The sequence below is a fragment of the Bos indicus genome, chromosome 16, assembly GCF_029378745.1.
Source record: "Bos indicus isolate NIAB-ARS_2022 breed Sahiwal x Tharparkar chromosome 16, NIAB-ARS_B.indTharparkar_mat_pri_1.0, whole genome shotgun sequence".
Lineage (NCBI taxonomy): Eukaryota > Metazoa > Chordata > Mammalia > Artiodactyla > Bovidae > Bos > Bos indicus.
In genome coordinates, this window is record NC_091775.1 from 36,086,500 (window position 1) to 36,104,316 (window position 17,817).

At 38.7% G+C, this 17,817-nt stretch overlaps 1 protein-coding gene across 1 annotated transcript in view; it reads right to left on the bottom strand.

The window, feature by feature from the left end:
• Positions 1 to 17,817, bottom strand: part of KMO (kynurenine 3-monooxygenase) — a 71,417-nt gene that overhangs the window by 14,339 nt on the left and 39,261 nt on the right. The window contains 5 exon segments of the mRNA XM_019976476.2: positions 4,811 to 4,868; positions 10,367 to 10,514; positions 12,443 to 12,564; positions 14,517 to 14,588; positions 15,949 to 16,114. Of these exon segments, the coding sequence (XP_019832035.1) occupies positions 4,811 to 4,868; positions 10,367 to 10,514; positions 12,443 to 12,564; positions 14,517 to 14,588; positions 15,949 to 16,114 (566 nt within the window).

The window sequence follows — 17,817 nt, forward strand, 5'->3', positions numbered from 1 at the left end:
CCTCATATCAGACAAAATAGACCTTAAAATAAGGAAGATTTCAAGAGATAAGGAAAGACACCACATAATGATCAGGGGATCAATCCAAGAGAAAAATGTGATGATTGTAAATATCTATGCACCCAACATAGGAGCACCTCAATACATAAGACAAACACTAATAGACATAAAAGGAGAAATTAATAGTAACACAATATTAGCAGGAGACTTTAACACCCCACTCACACCAATGGACAAACCAAAAAAACAAACAAACAAACAAACAAACAGAAAATTAATAAGGAAACACAAGTCTTAAATGATACATTAGATGAGCTGTATCTCATTGATATCTTTAGGACATTCCATCCAAATGCAGAAGGCTATACCTTCTTCTTAAGTGCACATGAAACATTCTCCAGGATAGACCACATCTTGGGTCACAAATCAAACCTCACTAAATTTAAGAAAATTGAAGTTGTATCAAGCATCTTCTCTGATTACAGTGCTATGAGATGAGATATCAATTACAAGAAAAAAACTGTAAGAAACAAACACATAGAGATTAAACAACATGTTTCTAAATAACCAACAGGTTACTTAAGAAATCAAAAGGGAAATAAAAAAATTTCTAGAAACAAATGACAATGAAAACATGACAACTCAAAACCTATGGGATGCAGCAAAAGCAGTTCTAAGAGGGAAGTTTATAGCAATACAAGCCTACCTCAAGAAAGAAGAAAAACATTGAATAGACAACCTAACTTTACACTAAAACAACTAGAAAAGAAGAATTAAAAAAAAAAAAACAACATTAGAAGAAGAAATCATGAAGATCCAAGCAGAAATAAATGAAAAAGAAATGAAAGAAACAACAGTAAAAATTAATAAAACTGAAAGCTGGTTCTTTGAGAAGATAAACAAAATTGCCAAACCTTTAGCCAGACTCATCAAGAAAAAAAGAGAGAAGAATCAAATCAACAAAATTGGAAATGAAAAGGGAGAGGTTACAACAGACAATGCAGAAATACAAAGGATTATAAGAGACTATTAGGAACAACTATATGGCAATAAAATGGATAACCTGGAAGAAATAGACAGATTCTTAGAAAAGTTCAATCTTCACGACTGAACCAGGAAGAAATAGAAACTATGAAAAACTCAATTGCAAACACTGAAATGAAAGCTGTGATAAAAAAAAATCTCCCAAAAAACAAAAGCCCAGGACAAGATGGCTGCACAGGAGAATTCTATCAAACATTTAGAGAAGAGCTAATGCCTATCCTTCTAAAACTCTTTCAAAAAATTTCAGAGGGAGGAACACTTCCAAACTCATTCCATGAGGCCACCATCACCCTAATATCAAAACCAGACAAAGACAACACACAAAAAGAAAACTACATGCCAATATCACTGATGAACATAGATACAAAAATCCTCAGCAAACTTTTAGCAAACAGAATTTAGCAACATCAAAAAGCTCATACACCATGATCAAGTTGGGTTTATTCCAGGGATGCAAGGATTCTTCAATATATGCAAATCAATCAATGTGGTACACCATGTTAACAAATTGAAAGATAAAAACTATATGATAATCTCAACAGATGCAGAAAAAAGACTTTGACAAAATTCAGCACCCATTGCCGATTAAAACTCCTCAAAAAAATGGGCATAGAAGGAATCCACCTCAACACAGTAAAGGCCATATATGATAAATCTACAGCAAAAATTATTCTCAATGGTGAAAAACTGAAAGCATTCCCCCTAAGATCAGGAACAAGACAAGGGCGTCCACTTTCACTGCTATTATTCAACATAGTTCTGGAAGTCCTAGCTACAGCCATCAGAGAAGAAAAAGAAATAAAAAGAATTCAGATTGGAAAAGAAGAAGCAAAGCTCTCACTGTTTGCAGATGACATGATACTGTACATAGAAAACCCTAAAGATAGTATCATAAAATTACTAGAGCTAATCAGTGAATTTAACAAAGTTGCAGGATACAAAATCAATACACAGATATCATTTGCATTTCTATATACTAACAACAAAAAATCAGAAAGAGAAACTAAGGAATCAACCCCATTCACCACTGCAACTTGAAGAATTAAATATCTCGGAATAAACTTATCTAAGGAGACAAAAGAACTGTACACATAAAATTAAAACACACTAATGAAAGAAATCAAAGACAAGATAAACAGATGGACAGATATTCCATGTTCCTTGTTAGGAAGAATCAATATTGTGAAAATGACTATATTACCAAATACAATCTACATGTTCAATGTGATCCCTATGAAATTACCAAAGGCATTTTTCACAGAACTAGAACAAAAAATTTCACAATTCATATAGAAACACAAAAGTCCCCAAGTAGCCAAAGCAATCTTGAGAAAGAAGAATGGACCTGGGAGGATTCAACCTTCCTGACTTCAGATTATACTGCAAAGCTACCATCATCAAGACAGCATGGTACTGGCACAAAAACAGAAATATAGACGAATGGAACAAAATAGAAAGGTAAGAAATAAACCCATGCACCTATGGGTACCTTATATTTGACAGAGGAGGCAAGAATATACAATGGGGCAAAGACAGCCTCTTCAATAAATGGTTCTGGGAAAAACTGGACAGCTACATGTGAAAGAATGAAATTAGAACACTTCCTAACACCATACACAAAGGTAAACTCAAAATGGATTAAAGACCTAAAGGTAAGACCAGAAACTATAAAACTCTTAGAGGAAAACATAGGCAGAACACTCAATGACATAAATCAAAGCAAGATCCTCTATGACCCACGTCCTAGAATAGCGGAAATAAAAACAAAAGTAAACAAGTGGGACCTGATTAAACTTAAAGGCTTTTGCAAAGTAAAGGAAACCACAAGCAAGGTGAAAAGACAACCCTCTGAATGGGAGAAAATAATAGCAAATGAAACAACTGACAAAGGATTAATTCCCAAAATACACAAGCAGCTCATACAACTCAATACCAGAAAAACAAACAACCCAATCAAAAAGTGGGAGAAAGACTTAAACAGACATTCTTCCAAAGAAGACATATAGATGGTTAACAAACAGATGAAAAGATGCTCAACATCGCTTACTATTAGAGAAATGCAAATCAAAACTATAATGCGATATCACCTCACTCCAGTCAGAATGACCATCATCAAAAAGTCTACAAACAATAAATGCTGGAGAGGGTGTGGAGAAAAGGGAATGCTTTTGCACTGTTGGTGGGAATGTAAATTGATACAGCCACTATGGAAGACGGTATGGAGATTCCTTTTAAAATTAGGATAAAACCACCATATGATCCACTCCTAGACATATATCCTGAGGAAACCAAAATTGGAAAAGACACATGTATCCCATTGTTCATTACAGCACTATTTACAATAGCCAGAACATGGAACAACCTAGATGTCCATCGACAGATGAATGGATCAAGAAGTTGTGGTACATATACACAATGGGGTATTACTCAGCCATAAAAAGGAATACATTTGAGTCAGTTTTGATGAGGTGGATGAACCTAGAACCTATTATACAGAGTGAAGTGAGTCAGAAAGAGAAATAAATATATTCTAACATATATACATAATCTAGAAAAATGGTACTGAAGAATTTATTAACAGGGCAGCAGTGGAGAAACAGACACAGAGAATAGACTTATGGACATGGGAAGAGGGAAGGAGAGGGTGAGATGTATGGAAAGAGTAACATAGAAACTTACACTACTGTATATAAAATAGACAGCCAACGGGAATTTGCTGTATGGCTCAGGAAACTCAAACAGGACTCTGTATAAATCTAGAGGGGTGGGATGGAGTGGGAGATGAGAGGGAGGTTCAAAAGGGAGGAAATATATGTATACCTATGGCTGATTCATGTTGAGGTTTGACAGAAAACAGCAGAATTCTGTAAAGCAATGATCCTCTAATAAAAAAAGAAATTAAAAGAAAAAAGGCTGGAATCTGGGTGTAGATTCAAAACTGGTTCTCTAAGTAGTCTCTCATCTGCCACAGGTTTAATTTCAGAGGTGACCTTTGAGAGCATGTGGAGCTGAGAAGCAGTAAAAGTTATCCAGTTCTATTGTTTTCAATTTCTTTTACAGATGAAAATTATGTACATTTAACTTATTTTCAGAGTTGTATATAAAAATTAAAAACTTCAATACTTGTAAAATTATTTGTGGAATTCATTTTAATCAAAAGGTAAATGGAACTATTATATGCAAACTTTGACAAAGCAAAAAACAAGAAAATGCTGGAGCTTCCAAAGGTGGTCTGAGGGCAAGCTGTAGGGGATATCGTCATGGGTGTTAACTAGACTGAGTGGGAGATAAAGGGGTATGTGTGCATGCTAAGTAGGTTCAGTTGTGTCTGACCCCATGGACTGTAGCCTCGCCAGGCTCCTCTGTCCATGGAGTTCTCCAGGCAAGAATACTGGAGTGGGCAGCCATTCCCTTCTCCAGGATCTTACTGACCCACGGATCAAACCAGGGTCTCCTGCATTGCAGGTGGATTTTTTTGCCATCCGAGCCATCAGGGAAGCCCAGAAGGGAGTACACCTTCACCAAACTTTGGTACACAGAAATTTTTTTCTTGGTATAGACCTCCATGTAAAAACTTAAACTGTATTTTCCTCTTTGGGTGTTTCTTGTCTGCAATGAGTAACAACAGTGGCATAGAGTGTTAAAAGAAAAAATTATAATTCTGATTAGGAAATCTAATTCATGATTTGAAATCTTCCAGGATCAGAAACAGGTGTACAATTAATCAGCAAGACTAATCCATGTCCCACGGAGAAATTTTACTTACTAAAATCATTATTGAATTTATCCATTAATTCATCAAATACCAAGCAGTCTTCAAAGCCCTAAAACAAGAAAAAATGGGGAAAAATGAACTAAAATAATAAATACTTTGTTTAGCTATTTTGAATAGACTTCTCATTGGTGGTATAACTCACAGGATATTTGTACCCTAAACCAGTACGTAACAGCTGAATAGTCACACTTGGTATTGAATTCTGATTAAAAATGCCATTAACAGCATGTTTGATGGTTTTGTCTTTGCCCAGTTTATTCATTTATATCTATCAATTCAGTTCAATTCAATTCATTTCAGTCTCTCAGTCGTGTCCGACTCTTTGTGACCCCATGGACTGCAGCACGCCAGGTCTCCCCGTCCCTCTTCAACACTCAGAGTTTACTCAAATTCACGTCCATTGAGCTGGTGATGCCATCCAGCCAACTCATCCTCTGTCATCCCCTTCTCCTCCTGCCTTCAATCTTTCTCAGCATCAGGGTCTTTTCCAATGAGTCAGTTCTTTGCCTCAGGTGGCCAAAGTATTGGAACTTCAGCTTCAGCATCAGTCCTTCCAATGAATATTCAGGACTGATTTCCTTTAGGATGGACTGGTTGGATCTCCTTGCTGTCCAAGGGACTCTCAAGAGTCTTCTCCAACACCACAGTTCAAAAGCAACAATTCTTCGGTGCTCAGTTTTCTTTATAGTCCTACTCTCACATCCATATGTGACTACTGGAAAAACCATAGCTTTGACTAGACAGATCTTTGTTGGTAAAGTAATGTCTCTGCTTTTTAAAAAGCTGTCTAGGTTGGTCATAGCTCTTCTTCCAAGGAGCAAGTGTCTTTAAAATCATGGCTGCAGTCACTATCTGCAGTGATTTTGGAGTCCAGAAAAAATAAAGTCTCTCACTGTTTCCACTGTTTCCCCATCTATTTGCCATGAAGTGATGGGACTGGATGCCATGATCTTCATTTTCTGAATGTTGAGTTTTAAGCCAACTTTTCACTCTCCTCTTTCACTTTCATCAAGAGGCTCTTTACTTCTTCTTTGCTTTCTGCCATAAATGTGATGTCATCTGCATATCTGAGGTTATTGATATTTCTCCCAGCAATCTTGATTCCAGCTTGTGCTTCTTCCAGCCCTGTGTTTCTCATGATGTACTCTGCATATAAGTTAAATAAGCAGGGTGACAACATACAGCCTTGACGTACTCCTTTCTTGATTTGCAACCATGTTGTTTCATATCCAGTTCTAACTGTTGCTTCCTGACCTGCATACAAATTTCTCAAGAGGCAGGTCAGGTGGTCTGGTATTCCCATCTCTTTAAGAATTTTCCACTATTGTGATCCACACAGTCAAAGGCTTTGGCATAGTCAATAAAGCACAAGTAGATGTTTTTCTGGAACTCTCTTGCTTTTTCAATGATCCAATGGATGTTGGCAATTTGATCTCTGGTTCCTCTGCCTTTTCTAAATCCAGCGGGAAGTTCATGGTTCACATATGGTTGTAGCCTGGCTTGGAGGATTTTGAGCATTACTTTCCTAGCATGTGAGATGAGTGCAAGTGTGTGGTAGTATATGTAGATATAGACATAAATTTAGAATATCAAAATTTTAGATTAACTTGTAATTTTGACAATTCTGTTGCTTCTTAAAGAAGCAAAAATAATTATATTGTTCTACCATGAGCATTAGAATAATATTTAAACTATTTAGGCATTTAAGATTCACATTTAGAGCAATTTAATGACAGCATAGAACTCTCATATGAACTCATTTCCCATAAGTCAAAATTAAAGCAAATTTCTAATCAACAAATCCACAAAATTAGTAAGATACTCTGCTAAGTGCAGTAGGGAGAATAAAATAGAAAGCTATGTTTCCTGTATTCTAGGAAATTAAACTATGGTTTTAAGATCATATATAAATATGTAAAGGTTAAAAAATAAAATATTTCTATATCAATTACATATATCAATATTATACCAGAGGCAAATAAATTTGTCGATTATATAGGCTGTTAATGCTATAGGAATATAGAGATAAGAGATATCATATAGTGATGAGATAATAGTCTTAAATTCTTTAATTAATTCATTTATTCCTGGAGAATTCCTATGAGATAGGTCTTATTAAAATCTGAATTTTGGGGGGAGGGAGGCTCAAGAAGAAAGGGATGTATATGTAATTATGGCTGATTTGTATTGACTACCACAGCATTGTAAAGCAATTATTGTCTAGACAAACAATTATTTTATGTGGATAAAATAAACATAAATTTATTTTGGGGATCCCACCTCCCCAAAAAAACGTTTAAAAAAAAAAGAAATAATAAAGCAAAAAGTATTAAAAATAAAAAATCTGAATTTTACAAATAAGGAGTAAAATTAGTTGTGTGAAAATATATTCTAATAAATCATGAAGGCAGGCTTTGAACAAAGGAGCTCTAATGCCAGAGTCCACACATGTATCCACTGCTAAAATTGATGTGTTTTTTAGTTAAAAAAAAAATTGGAGTATAGCTGACTTACAATATTTTATTTGTTTCAGATATACAACTTAGTGATTTGATATTTTTATAGATTATACTCCATACAAAGTTACAAAATATAGGCTATATACTATGTACTGTATATTATTACAGTTTGTACCTCATAATCCCCTTTTTCTTTCTTGCCTCTCCCCCTCCCCTTCTACCCACTGGTAACCACTAGTTTGTTCTCTGTATCTGTGAGTCTGTTTCTGTTTTGTTATATTCATTTATTTGCTTTATATTTTAGATTCCCCATATAAATGAAAACAAACAGAATTTGTCTTTCTTTGTCTGACTTATTTCACTAACCGTTATACTATACAGGTTCATCCATGTTGCTGCAAATGGCAAAATTTCGTTCTTTCTTATGGTTGAATAATACTCTATTGTATATACATACCACTACTTTTTATCCATTCATTTTTTAATGGACACTTAGGTTGTTTCCACATCTTGGCTACTGTAAATAATGCTGCTATGAACATGGGGTGCATATACCTTTTTGAAGCAGCATTTTCATTTTCTTTGGATATATACCATGAGTGGAATTACTGGATCATGTGGTAGTTCAGGTTTTAATTTTTGAGGAACCTCCATACTGCTTGCCATAGAAGTTGCAACAATTTACATTCCCACAAACAGGGTACTAGAATTCCTCTCTTCTATATCCTTGACACACATTTGTCATTGTCTTTTTAATGATAGCCATTCTAGCAAATATGAGGTGATATCTCATGGTGGTTTTGATTTGCATTTCCCTAATGAACAGTGAATGGCAACCCACTCCAGTACTTTTGCCTGGACCCATGGACAGAGGAGCCTGGTAGGCTGCAGTCCATGGGTCCTGAAGAGTTGGACACGACTGGGCGACTTCACTTTCACTTTTCACTTTCACGCATTGGAGAAGGAAATGGCAACCCACTCCAGCGTTCTTGCCTGGAGAATCCCAGGGATGGGGGAGCCTGATGGGCTGCCGTCTATGGAGTCGCACAGAGTCAGACACGACTGAAGCGACTTAGCAGCAGCAGCAGTGAACAGTGATGTTGAACATTTTTTCATATGCCTGTTGGCTATCTGTATGTCTTCTCTGGAAAAATTCCTATTCAGTTCTTCTGCCCATTTTTGAGATCCGGTTGTTTGTTTCCTTGACATTGAGTTATATGAGTTTAATATATTTTTGGATGTCAACCCCTTATCAGACATTACATTTGCAAAGACCAAGTTATTCAAATGCAGCTAATTTTGTTCTTTTTGGATTTGATTAAGGTCTCCTATTCAGTAGGTTGCATCTTCCATTTGTTGATGGTTTCCTACAATTTTGTTTAATTTTCTCTTGTTGTTCAGTCATGTCTCACTCTTTGCGACCCCATGGACTGTAGCACACCAGGCATCCTTGTCCTTCACTATCTCCCGGAGTTTGCTCAAACTCATGTCCATTGAGTTGATGATGCTATCCAACCATCTCATCCTCTGTCACCCACTTCTCCTCCTGCCCTCAATCTGTCCCAGAATCAGGGTCTTTTCCAATGAGTCCGTTCTTCGCATCAGGTGGCCAAAGTATTGGAACTTCAACTTCAGCATCAGTCCTTCCAATGAATATTCAGGGTTGATTTTCTTTAGAATTGACTGGTTGGATCTCCTTGACGTCCCAGGGACTCTCAAGAGTCTTCTCCAGCTTTCACCATCTCTATGAAATTATGTGAAAGTTACCTGTCCTGGTCTTGAAGGTATGTTCTGTGATGTCCTATTCAGTCTGCATGTGCTAGTGGCTTTGGTGGGAGAGCATATCTGAAGTGAGCATGGGCCACACTTTTCCTTAGGCTGTGGTGGCAACCACCCCCTTGGTGAGAGACAGGACTCGTTTCAGAGGGCCTAAAGCCAGATTCATGTGCAGCCAGGACTTCTCCTTGGGAGAAGGCAGGAAGGGAGGAAGTAAGCTCAGGGTCCTCCTGCTCTACTAACTTGATCCCACCTCCCATTATGTTTTGTAAAACAAAATATTTACCACTAATTAGATGAAAATATAATTGATTATACTCACACATTATTTATTCTTGGACTATATTCCTAAACCAAAACAATAAGACTATGGTTATAAAACTATAATATTAGTAATCAAACACACATGCACATAAAATAATTGTTTGTCTAGACAATTATTTTAGAATTCCTTAAATTAACATTCACTATTTGAACAGTATTCCTTTCCTGATATATTGTTCTGGCCAGAATGGTAAAATTTCCATGGAAGCAGTAATATTCAATGTCTAGTCTGTTTTATCATTCTATTTAACTCTATTAATTGTGTTTTCCTTTCCTGTGGAATGAAAAAACAGAGGGGGAAAGAAAAGATAATTTGGGATATTTTTCTTTCTTCTTTTTTTAATTTTTGGCTGCACCCCATGGCTTGTGGGACTTTAGTTCTTGGATCAGGGGTCAAGCCCACGCCCCCTGCATTAGGTGGAGTCTTAACCACTGGACCATCAGGGATGTCCCTGGGATATTTTTCTTTGTTGATACTAACATTATAATCTCAAGAAAAAATATACTTTAAAAATGACATCTTGGAGACTTCCCTGATGGTCCAGTGGCTAAGACTGCGTGCTCCCAACACAGGGGGCTGGGGTTCAATCCCTGGTCAGGGAACTACATCTCACACGCCGTGACTAAGAATTTGCATTTCACAACTAAGACCTGGCACAGCCAAAGAAATAAATACTTTAAAAAATTAAGCCTTGAATTTCTGACAGTCAAGTTCCTAAATTTTAAGTTATCAATACATTTTCTAACTGAACAGAAAACTATGTTATGCTTTATGCTTTTTTATACATTAAGTGTCTGGATCAAGTAAGCCAAGAATTGACTATACATAGAGATCAATCTAGTTAAATAGCTGGTGGGGTTGTTGAATTGATTGTTTTCTCAGAGATTATGTGGGGATAGTTTTAACCTTTTCTCTTTTTTTTAAGCTTTTTAAATTGAGATGGGCCCAGAAAAGTTTGAGGGACTTACCTACTGAAAAAGAACTTACCGCATTCATTCCTTGCCCAAAAAAGGGCACGATGGCATGGGCAGCATCTCCCATCAACAAACAATGTGATTTAAAGTGAAAAGAAGAGCATTTAACGGATATCATAGACTGGGCGGGCAACAGAAAGAAATCTTGTACCAGGGCTTGCCTTCAGAAGAAAACAATCAAAATGTAAAAATGTTAAGCTGGGTATTAAATACTGCATAGTTCTTTCAGATTTATTGGCTTTGTCAACATAATATTTCATTGAAAAATACATGAGAATGCCAGGAAGAAAACAGCTGAAGTTTCCATTGTTCCAAATTCCATTGTTCTAATTACATTCTTAATTTGAAACAATGTTAATCATATCCAAAAAGAACAAGAGTAGCTGAATTTGGATAATTTTAAATATGCCTGTGTTATATGTCAGGAAAATTTCATTATCTAGCACATAAATCACACAATTTTCAGCTATGTTGGTATATTTCAGGTTTCCTTGGAAAAAATTGAGATGCAGTTGTGCATGTTATTAACACTCAACAAACCAAAATTAAGTTAAGTGAGTCCATGTGTATCTGGAAATGAACAACTGGAATCAAGCTAGTATTGCTCAAGTATCTACAAAGGTTTTGTGGGCGCCATAGGTGGAGAAGTACTATGAACATTTATCATGTGTACTTGCTCAGTCATGTCTGACTCTTCGTGACTCTATGGACTGTAGCCTGCCAGACTCTTCTGTCTGTGGAATTTTCCAGGCAATAATACTGGAGCGGGTTGCCATTTCCTCCTCCATGGGATCTTCCCAACCCAGTGACTGAACCTATGTCTCTGGCATCTCCTGCACTGGTAGGTGGATTCTTTACCACTGAGCCATCTGGGAATCCTGTGTACATACACTAGATGATATTACATCTAGTGAGAGAGGCAAGAAATAGCCACAGAACAAGTTCCAAAAGTATCTAAGGGCTAAATTTTGGCATGAGAGATTTCCATTCAATGCCAGAGAAGGAGAAACCAACATAGCATTTGAATTGATATGCAGGAAAGGATGAGAACTGACAATTTTAAAAAAGATCTGCTATGACTTGGCAGTGGGCTATCCCTTTTACATAATTAACTCATTTAATTTTCAAAATTGCCCTAAAAGTAAGGCATCCTGATGTCTATTTTAGTGATGAAAAATCTGAGACCCAAGGAAGTCAGGGACAAGAGTAGTGTTAAAACCTCGCTCTTTCTGCAGCATTGTGCTGCCTTCATGAAGAAGTCACTGAAGGTGGAATGGGAGTTAGGTTCTAGGACAGAGGGACAGGGGAGAGAGGCACTGAATGAGACCAAATGCTGTCCATGTGGTGATGTTGAAATGGGCCAGAGGAGCTAAGACTCATAAGCCAGACAGCTGGTACAATTAGCTATCAGTTTGGAAAAACTTTACACATGCCTGGCCCTGTGCTGAATGGTTTATAGGCATTATTCCCTTTACTCTGCACAACCACCCTTTGGGGCAGGTACAACTATCATCAGCATTTTACTGTGAAGGGTATGAGACGTAGGAAAGCTAATATAGCTAGCAGCTGGTGGACTTGAGGGTGCCATCATATAGATTTGTGTTCCCACCAGCAGGAGGAAGCACAGCCGAACTCTGTGGCACACCGAGACCTGTGGGGCCTGAGCACCTGCAGAGGGAACATAAAAGACCCAGGGACAATGGTGGCTTGTCTTTCCCAGAGATACCGGCCCAGCCTGGGATTTTTTCAGAATTCCTGTTTGCAGCACAAGATCCTCTTGGACTTTTGCTGTAATCTAGGTTTCCCATCCAGGTCACTGCATGATCAGGAAGATCCCCTGAAGGAGGGCATGGCAATTTCTTGCCTGGAAAAACCCTGTGGACAGAGGAGCCTGGCGGGATATGGTCTATGGGGTCTCGGAGTCAGATATGATGGAAGTGACTTAGCACACATGCAGGTTTCCTGTCCAGGTCACTGCATTACAGATCATTCTTAACAAAAGCTGAAATAAGGTGCATTAGCCTTTATCTGAATTTTGAATACCTCAAACAAGGGGTCAAAAGGCACAATTGGACATCTTGAAACTTACTTTCCAATTAGAGGGATGGAATCCGGAAAGTATTTCTGGAAGAAGTCCAGCACATCACTACTGGTTAGCAGTTTTTCAAACTCTTCAAAAGGCATGAACAAAGTACACGTGAAAGATTTGTTCTGTGATGAGAAGAGGAACAGTGTGTGAGAGATTGGGGGTCAGTCAATGCTGGCCCTAAGACAGATCCTCAGTCTCAGAGAGCTTGCTGTGGCTCAGGGGACTTTGGGAGGAGTGTCCAAGCAGACAGGAAAAGCACCCTCATTTCTTCCCTCACTGCCTTCCCTCACTTCCCAGGAAAAGCTCAGTCAGGGGTCCCCAGGTACACTCCTGCTTCTTGGTTATTAGGAAACTTTTTATACTGTAAGGAAAGTTATGACCAACCTAGATAGCATATTCAAAAACAGAGACATTACTTTGCCAACAAAGGTTCGTCTAGTCAAGGCTATGGTTTTTCCTGTGGTCATGTATGGCTGTGAGAGTTGGACTGTGAAGAAGGCTGAGCACCAAAGAATTGATGCTTTTGAACTGTGGTGTTGGAGAAGACTCTTGAGAGTCCCTTGGACTGCAAGGAGATCCAACCAGTCCATTCTGAAGGAGATCAGCCCTGGGATTTCTTTGGAGGGAATGATGCTAAAGCTGAAACTCCAGTACTTTGGCCACCTCATGCAAAGAGTTGACTCATTGGAAAAGACTCTGATGCTGGGAGGGATTGAGGGCAAGAGGAGAAGGGGAAGACAGAGGATGAGATGGCTGGATGGCATCACTGACTCGATGGGCATGAGTCTCAGTGAACTCTGGGAGTTGATATTGGACAGGGAGGCCTGGCATGCTTCGATTCATGGGGTCGCAAAGAGTCGGACATGACTGAACGACTGATCTGATCTGATCTGATCTGATACTGTAAACTCCAGATATTTTCACCAAGCAAACACTGCACTCCTTATACTATTAATAGGTGCATTGGATTTGAATTCTCCTCTTTTTTTTTTCTTTACTGTTATTCCATTTAAAACACTATGACATTAGGGCCTTGGACCCCAGGATTCTTGACAAGAGAAAGAAAAAACAAAGGTAAATAAAAGACCAACCAGAAAAATATAAATAGATATATGTGTCTATATTATATATAGAGATTGTTGTTGTTTAGTCACTAAGTCACGTCCAACTCTTTAGTGATACCATGGACTATAGCCCGCTGGGTTCCTCTGTCCATGAGATTTCCTGGGCAAGAATACTGAAGTGGATTGCCATTTCCTTCCCCAGGGGATCTTCTGGACCCGGGGATTGAATTCACATCTCTTGCACTGCGTTGGATTCTTCATCACTGAGCCACATGGGAATCTCCATATAGAGATAATAATAACTATATATGTACGTATTCCGTTCAGTTCAGTCACTCTTTGCGACCCCATGAACTGCAGCATGCCAGGCCTCCCTATCCGTCACCAATTCCCAGAGTCCACCCAAACTCATGTCCATTGAGTCGGTGATGCCATCCAACCATCTCATCCTCTGTCGTCCCCATCTCCTTCTGCCTTCAATCTTTCCCAGCATCAGGGTCTTTTCCAATGAGTCAGCTCTTCGCATCAGGTGGCCAAAGTATTGGAGTTTCAGCTTCAACATCAGTCCTTCCAATAAACACCCAGGACTGATAGCAAAAAAGTCTCTAAGGTCTAATGAAACAACAGCCATGCTCCTTTTTGATAATGAATATTCAAATGTCCTGCAGACCTTAAAGGATGAAAAGTACTTCATAATATATAACCTAAATATCTTTGGCTTTATTTGGGGGCAGTTTCTTCCTGCACTGTCTTGGGAGAGGTGGCAGTCAGGTACCACCACACACAAACCCCCATTAGTCATTTGTATATGTTAAATATCCTTTCCAAAGTAAATAACTTGTATTTCTTCAGGTTTTTCTTCAATATCCCCAAAGTTTCATATATAATCATTAAACAGACTAGACAATGATGAAGTTGACTACGTACATGTATATAGTGTATAAAAGTAAGTAATGAAAACCATTAATCATATAGGCAAAATGAGAGTTAATAAAAAAATTTTACACTACCATGTTAGGAAGTGCAATCATCATAAAGGTATCTCTAGGCCAAATATGTAGATAATTAGGTTCCATGGCATACTGCAGGGGAAAAATATACATATAATTAGTGTATTAATGCAGCTCATCTGCATTAACAAATAAGGCACACCGACTCTGTTTATGTTATACTTGTACCCACAGCAATTTAGATCACCGCAAGTCCTTCTAAACATAAAGTCTAAGCAAAGACAGTTTGCTTGCTGTGAAAAAATAGCTTAAAGATGAACTCCCACTTAATTCCCCAGGTGTTAGAAGTGTTAATCATTCAGTCATGTCAGACTCTTTGCAACCTCATAGACTGTAGGCTCCTCTGTCCATAGAATTGTCTTGGCAAGGATACTGGAGTGGGTTGACATTTCCTCCTCCAGAGGATCTTCCCCATCCAGGGATCAAACCCAAATCTCCTGCATTGGCAGATTCTTTACCACTGAGTCACCTGGGAAGCCCATAAGTGGTATATAATACTGCTATCCCAAACAGCGGAGAGGGCAATGGCATCCCACTCCAGTACTCTTGCCTGGAAAATCCCATGAACGGAGGAGCCTGTTGGGCTGCAGTCCATGGGGTCGCTGGGAGTCGGACACAACTGAGTAACTTAACTTTCACTTTTCACTTTCATGCATTGGAGAAGGAAATGGCAGCCCACTCCAGTGTTCTTGCCTGGAGAATCCCAGGGGCGGGGGAGCCTGGTGGGCTGCCGTCTATGGGGTCGCACAGAGTCGGACACGACTGAAGTGACTTAGCAGCCCAAACAGACTAGACGTTTGAATTTCAACTAGGATAGGTTAAATCAGTACCTTAAAATGTATGTTTTACATGCAAATCAAGTATTTAACTAATGCTTTGTACCTTTTATTACTTATAAGCCAAGATCCTCATTGCTTCTGTTGGTATTTTAATTTTCCTCAACATGCAATACACATACTACATATTTGCCTCTGGCCACATATGGTTTAACATGGACTCCAGGAAATAAAAAACATGCAATGCATGTCTCTTTACAACAACTCCCTGTTCACTTTATTTAATACCTTTTTTAATTTAATCATGAGTATAAGAACTCTGGACTGTCAGTACACAAAGTTGATTCCCAACCTGTTTTTTTTTTTTTTTTTAATTTTTTCCCAAGATATAATAGAAAAAAGTAGTTGTAATTCCTTTCCTTTCTTCCCTATTCAAGAAAACATATGGAAAGGTAAGGGAGTGAGAATGATATTATTAAAAGGATACCTCTACATCCAATTTATTATGAGTTATTGAATACATAGTACTTTGACAAACCTTAAAATGGATCAAGACATGCTGATGAGCACAACTGCACTAGAATACACTTCTCTCTATTATAGGGCAGGGGAGGGGGAGAGTCGTAGGAAGGAGAAAAGAAAGGGAGAGGACTTACATCCCCATTCTTAGGTGGAATATTCAGCTCCATGTACCCATGAGGAATGTATTGCTGACTGTAATCAAAGCGGGGTTTCTTCATGAGGTAAGTTCTAACAGTGGAAAAGGCTCCATCACATCCTACAATGAGGTCACAGGTGACATCTTTGGGAACTTTGTCCTGTCTGAAAAATAAAATAAACCATCAAAAAAAAAAAAAAAAAAAAAAGTCTAGTGGTGAAAGTGATGAAGTACCTCTATTGGGTATAAAAGTAGTGACTTAATAATGGGGCCACTACTCACTTTTACATATCTGATTTAGAGCTTTGAGTCGATAGCTATAAAATGAAGATAACACTTGTCCCAATCATGGGGTTTGCTTATGAGAATGAGGGTAACACACAGTCATGCTGCTGCTGCTGCTGTTGCTGCTGCTAAGTCTCTTCAGTCATGTCCGACTCTGTGCGACCCCAGAGGTGGCAGCTCACCAGGCTCCCCCGTCCCTGGGATTCTCCAGGCAAGAACACTAGAGTGGGCTGCCATTTCCTTCTCCAATGCATGAAAGTGAAAAGTGAAAGTGAAGTCGCTCAGTCATTTCCGACCCTCAGTGACTCCATGGACTGCAGCCCACCAGGCTCCTCCATCCATGGGATTTTCCAGGCAAGAGTACTGGGGTGGGGTGCCATTGTCTTCTCCAACACACAATCATACTGATTCCTAAAGACATGCTAGGCCACAGAAGCCTGACTTAAAGCTGAGTTCCCTGCATGAAGGAAGAGAACCTTGAAAAGAAGGAAAAGTCCTTCAAATGGAGAAAGTGTATGAACAACCACAGGGACGTGACGAAGATCCTCTAGGAGCAGCATGTTTGTCTTAGAGGAGATCAGAAGAGGAATTTAAGAAAAGAATACAATTGGAGAGGGAGGAGAAGAGGATTTTGAATGTTAAGATGCACGGTTTAAATACATTATTATGGCAGCTGGGAGAAAACAATATATTTCCATTGGGCAGGTGGTGTATGAAGAGTAGTACTTTAACACAACTTACTTAGGAGTAGAAACGTTGCAGAGGAGCCACAGTGCAGAAGGGAGAGGAAATGGAGACAAAGTGACCTTAGTAGCCTACGTGTGGGGGGGAGATCCCAAGGATTGTGGTGCTCAGGAAGAAGGACGACATAGGCTCTAAGGCAGACAGGAAGTACGAGACACTGGGAAATGTTTTCAGATCAAATGGGAGAAAATAAGGAACGGGGTATGTCAAGAATGATTTTAATTATTTGGTTAAAAGTACTAGGTAAGTCAGCTTCCCAGGTGACTCAGTAGTAAAGAATCTGCCTGCCAATGCAGGAGACACAGGTTTGATCCCTGGGTGGGAAAGAGCCCCTAGGGAAGGAAACGGCAGCCCACTCCACTATTCTTGCCTAGAGAATCCCATGGACAGAGGAGCCTGTGGTCTACGGTTCACAGGGTCACAAAGAGTTGGACATGACTGAGCATCTAGACAGCAACAACAACAAACCAGGGAAGTTAGGAGGAGGACTAATAGATGTTTGAAATTTTAGATACATTTGAGATTATGGCAAGAAGTATTTGCAAAGGTGCTTAAAGGAAAATTAATATTAAGATTGAAATAAGGGTTATTATTACAAATAGAAATGTGAATTTATAAGTAGTTGTTGAACAAACTGTGAATCCAAGATATTTCCCCCAAGTGGGATATGAGTCTTGGAACTTGAGAGGAAATGGGCTCAGCCAAGCGGAGGCAGACAAATAGTATTCAGAAAGAGGAGAGGAGAAGCAGAGCAGTGGAGAGTTATCTGTTTCAAGTTAGGAGAGTGTTAGAAGCAGAGTATGGTTACCAGTCTAGAATACTGTTAAGAAGATGAATG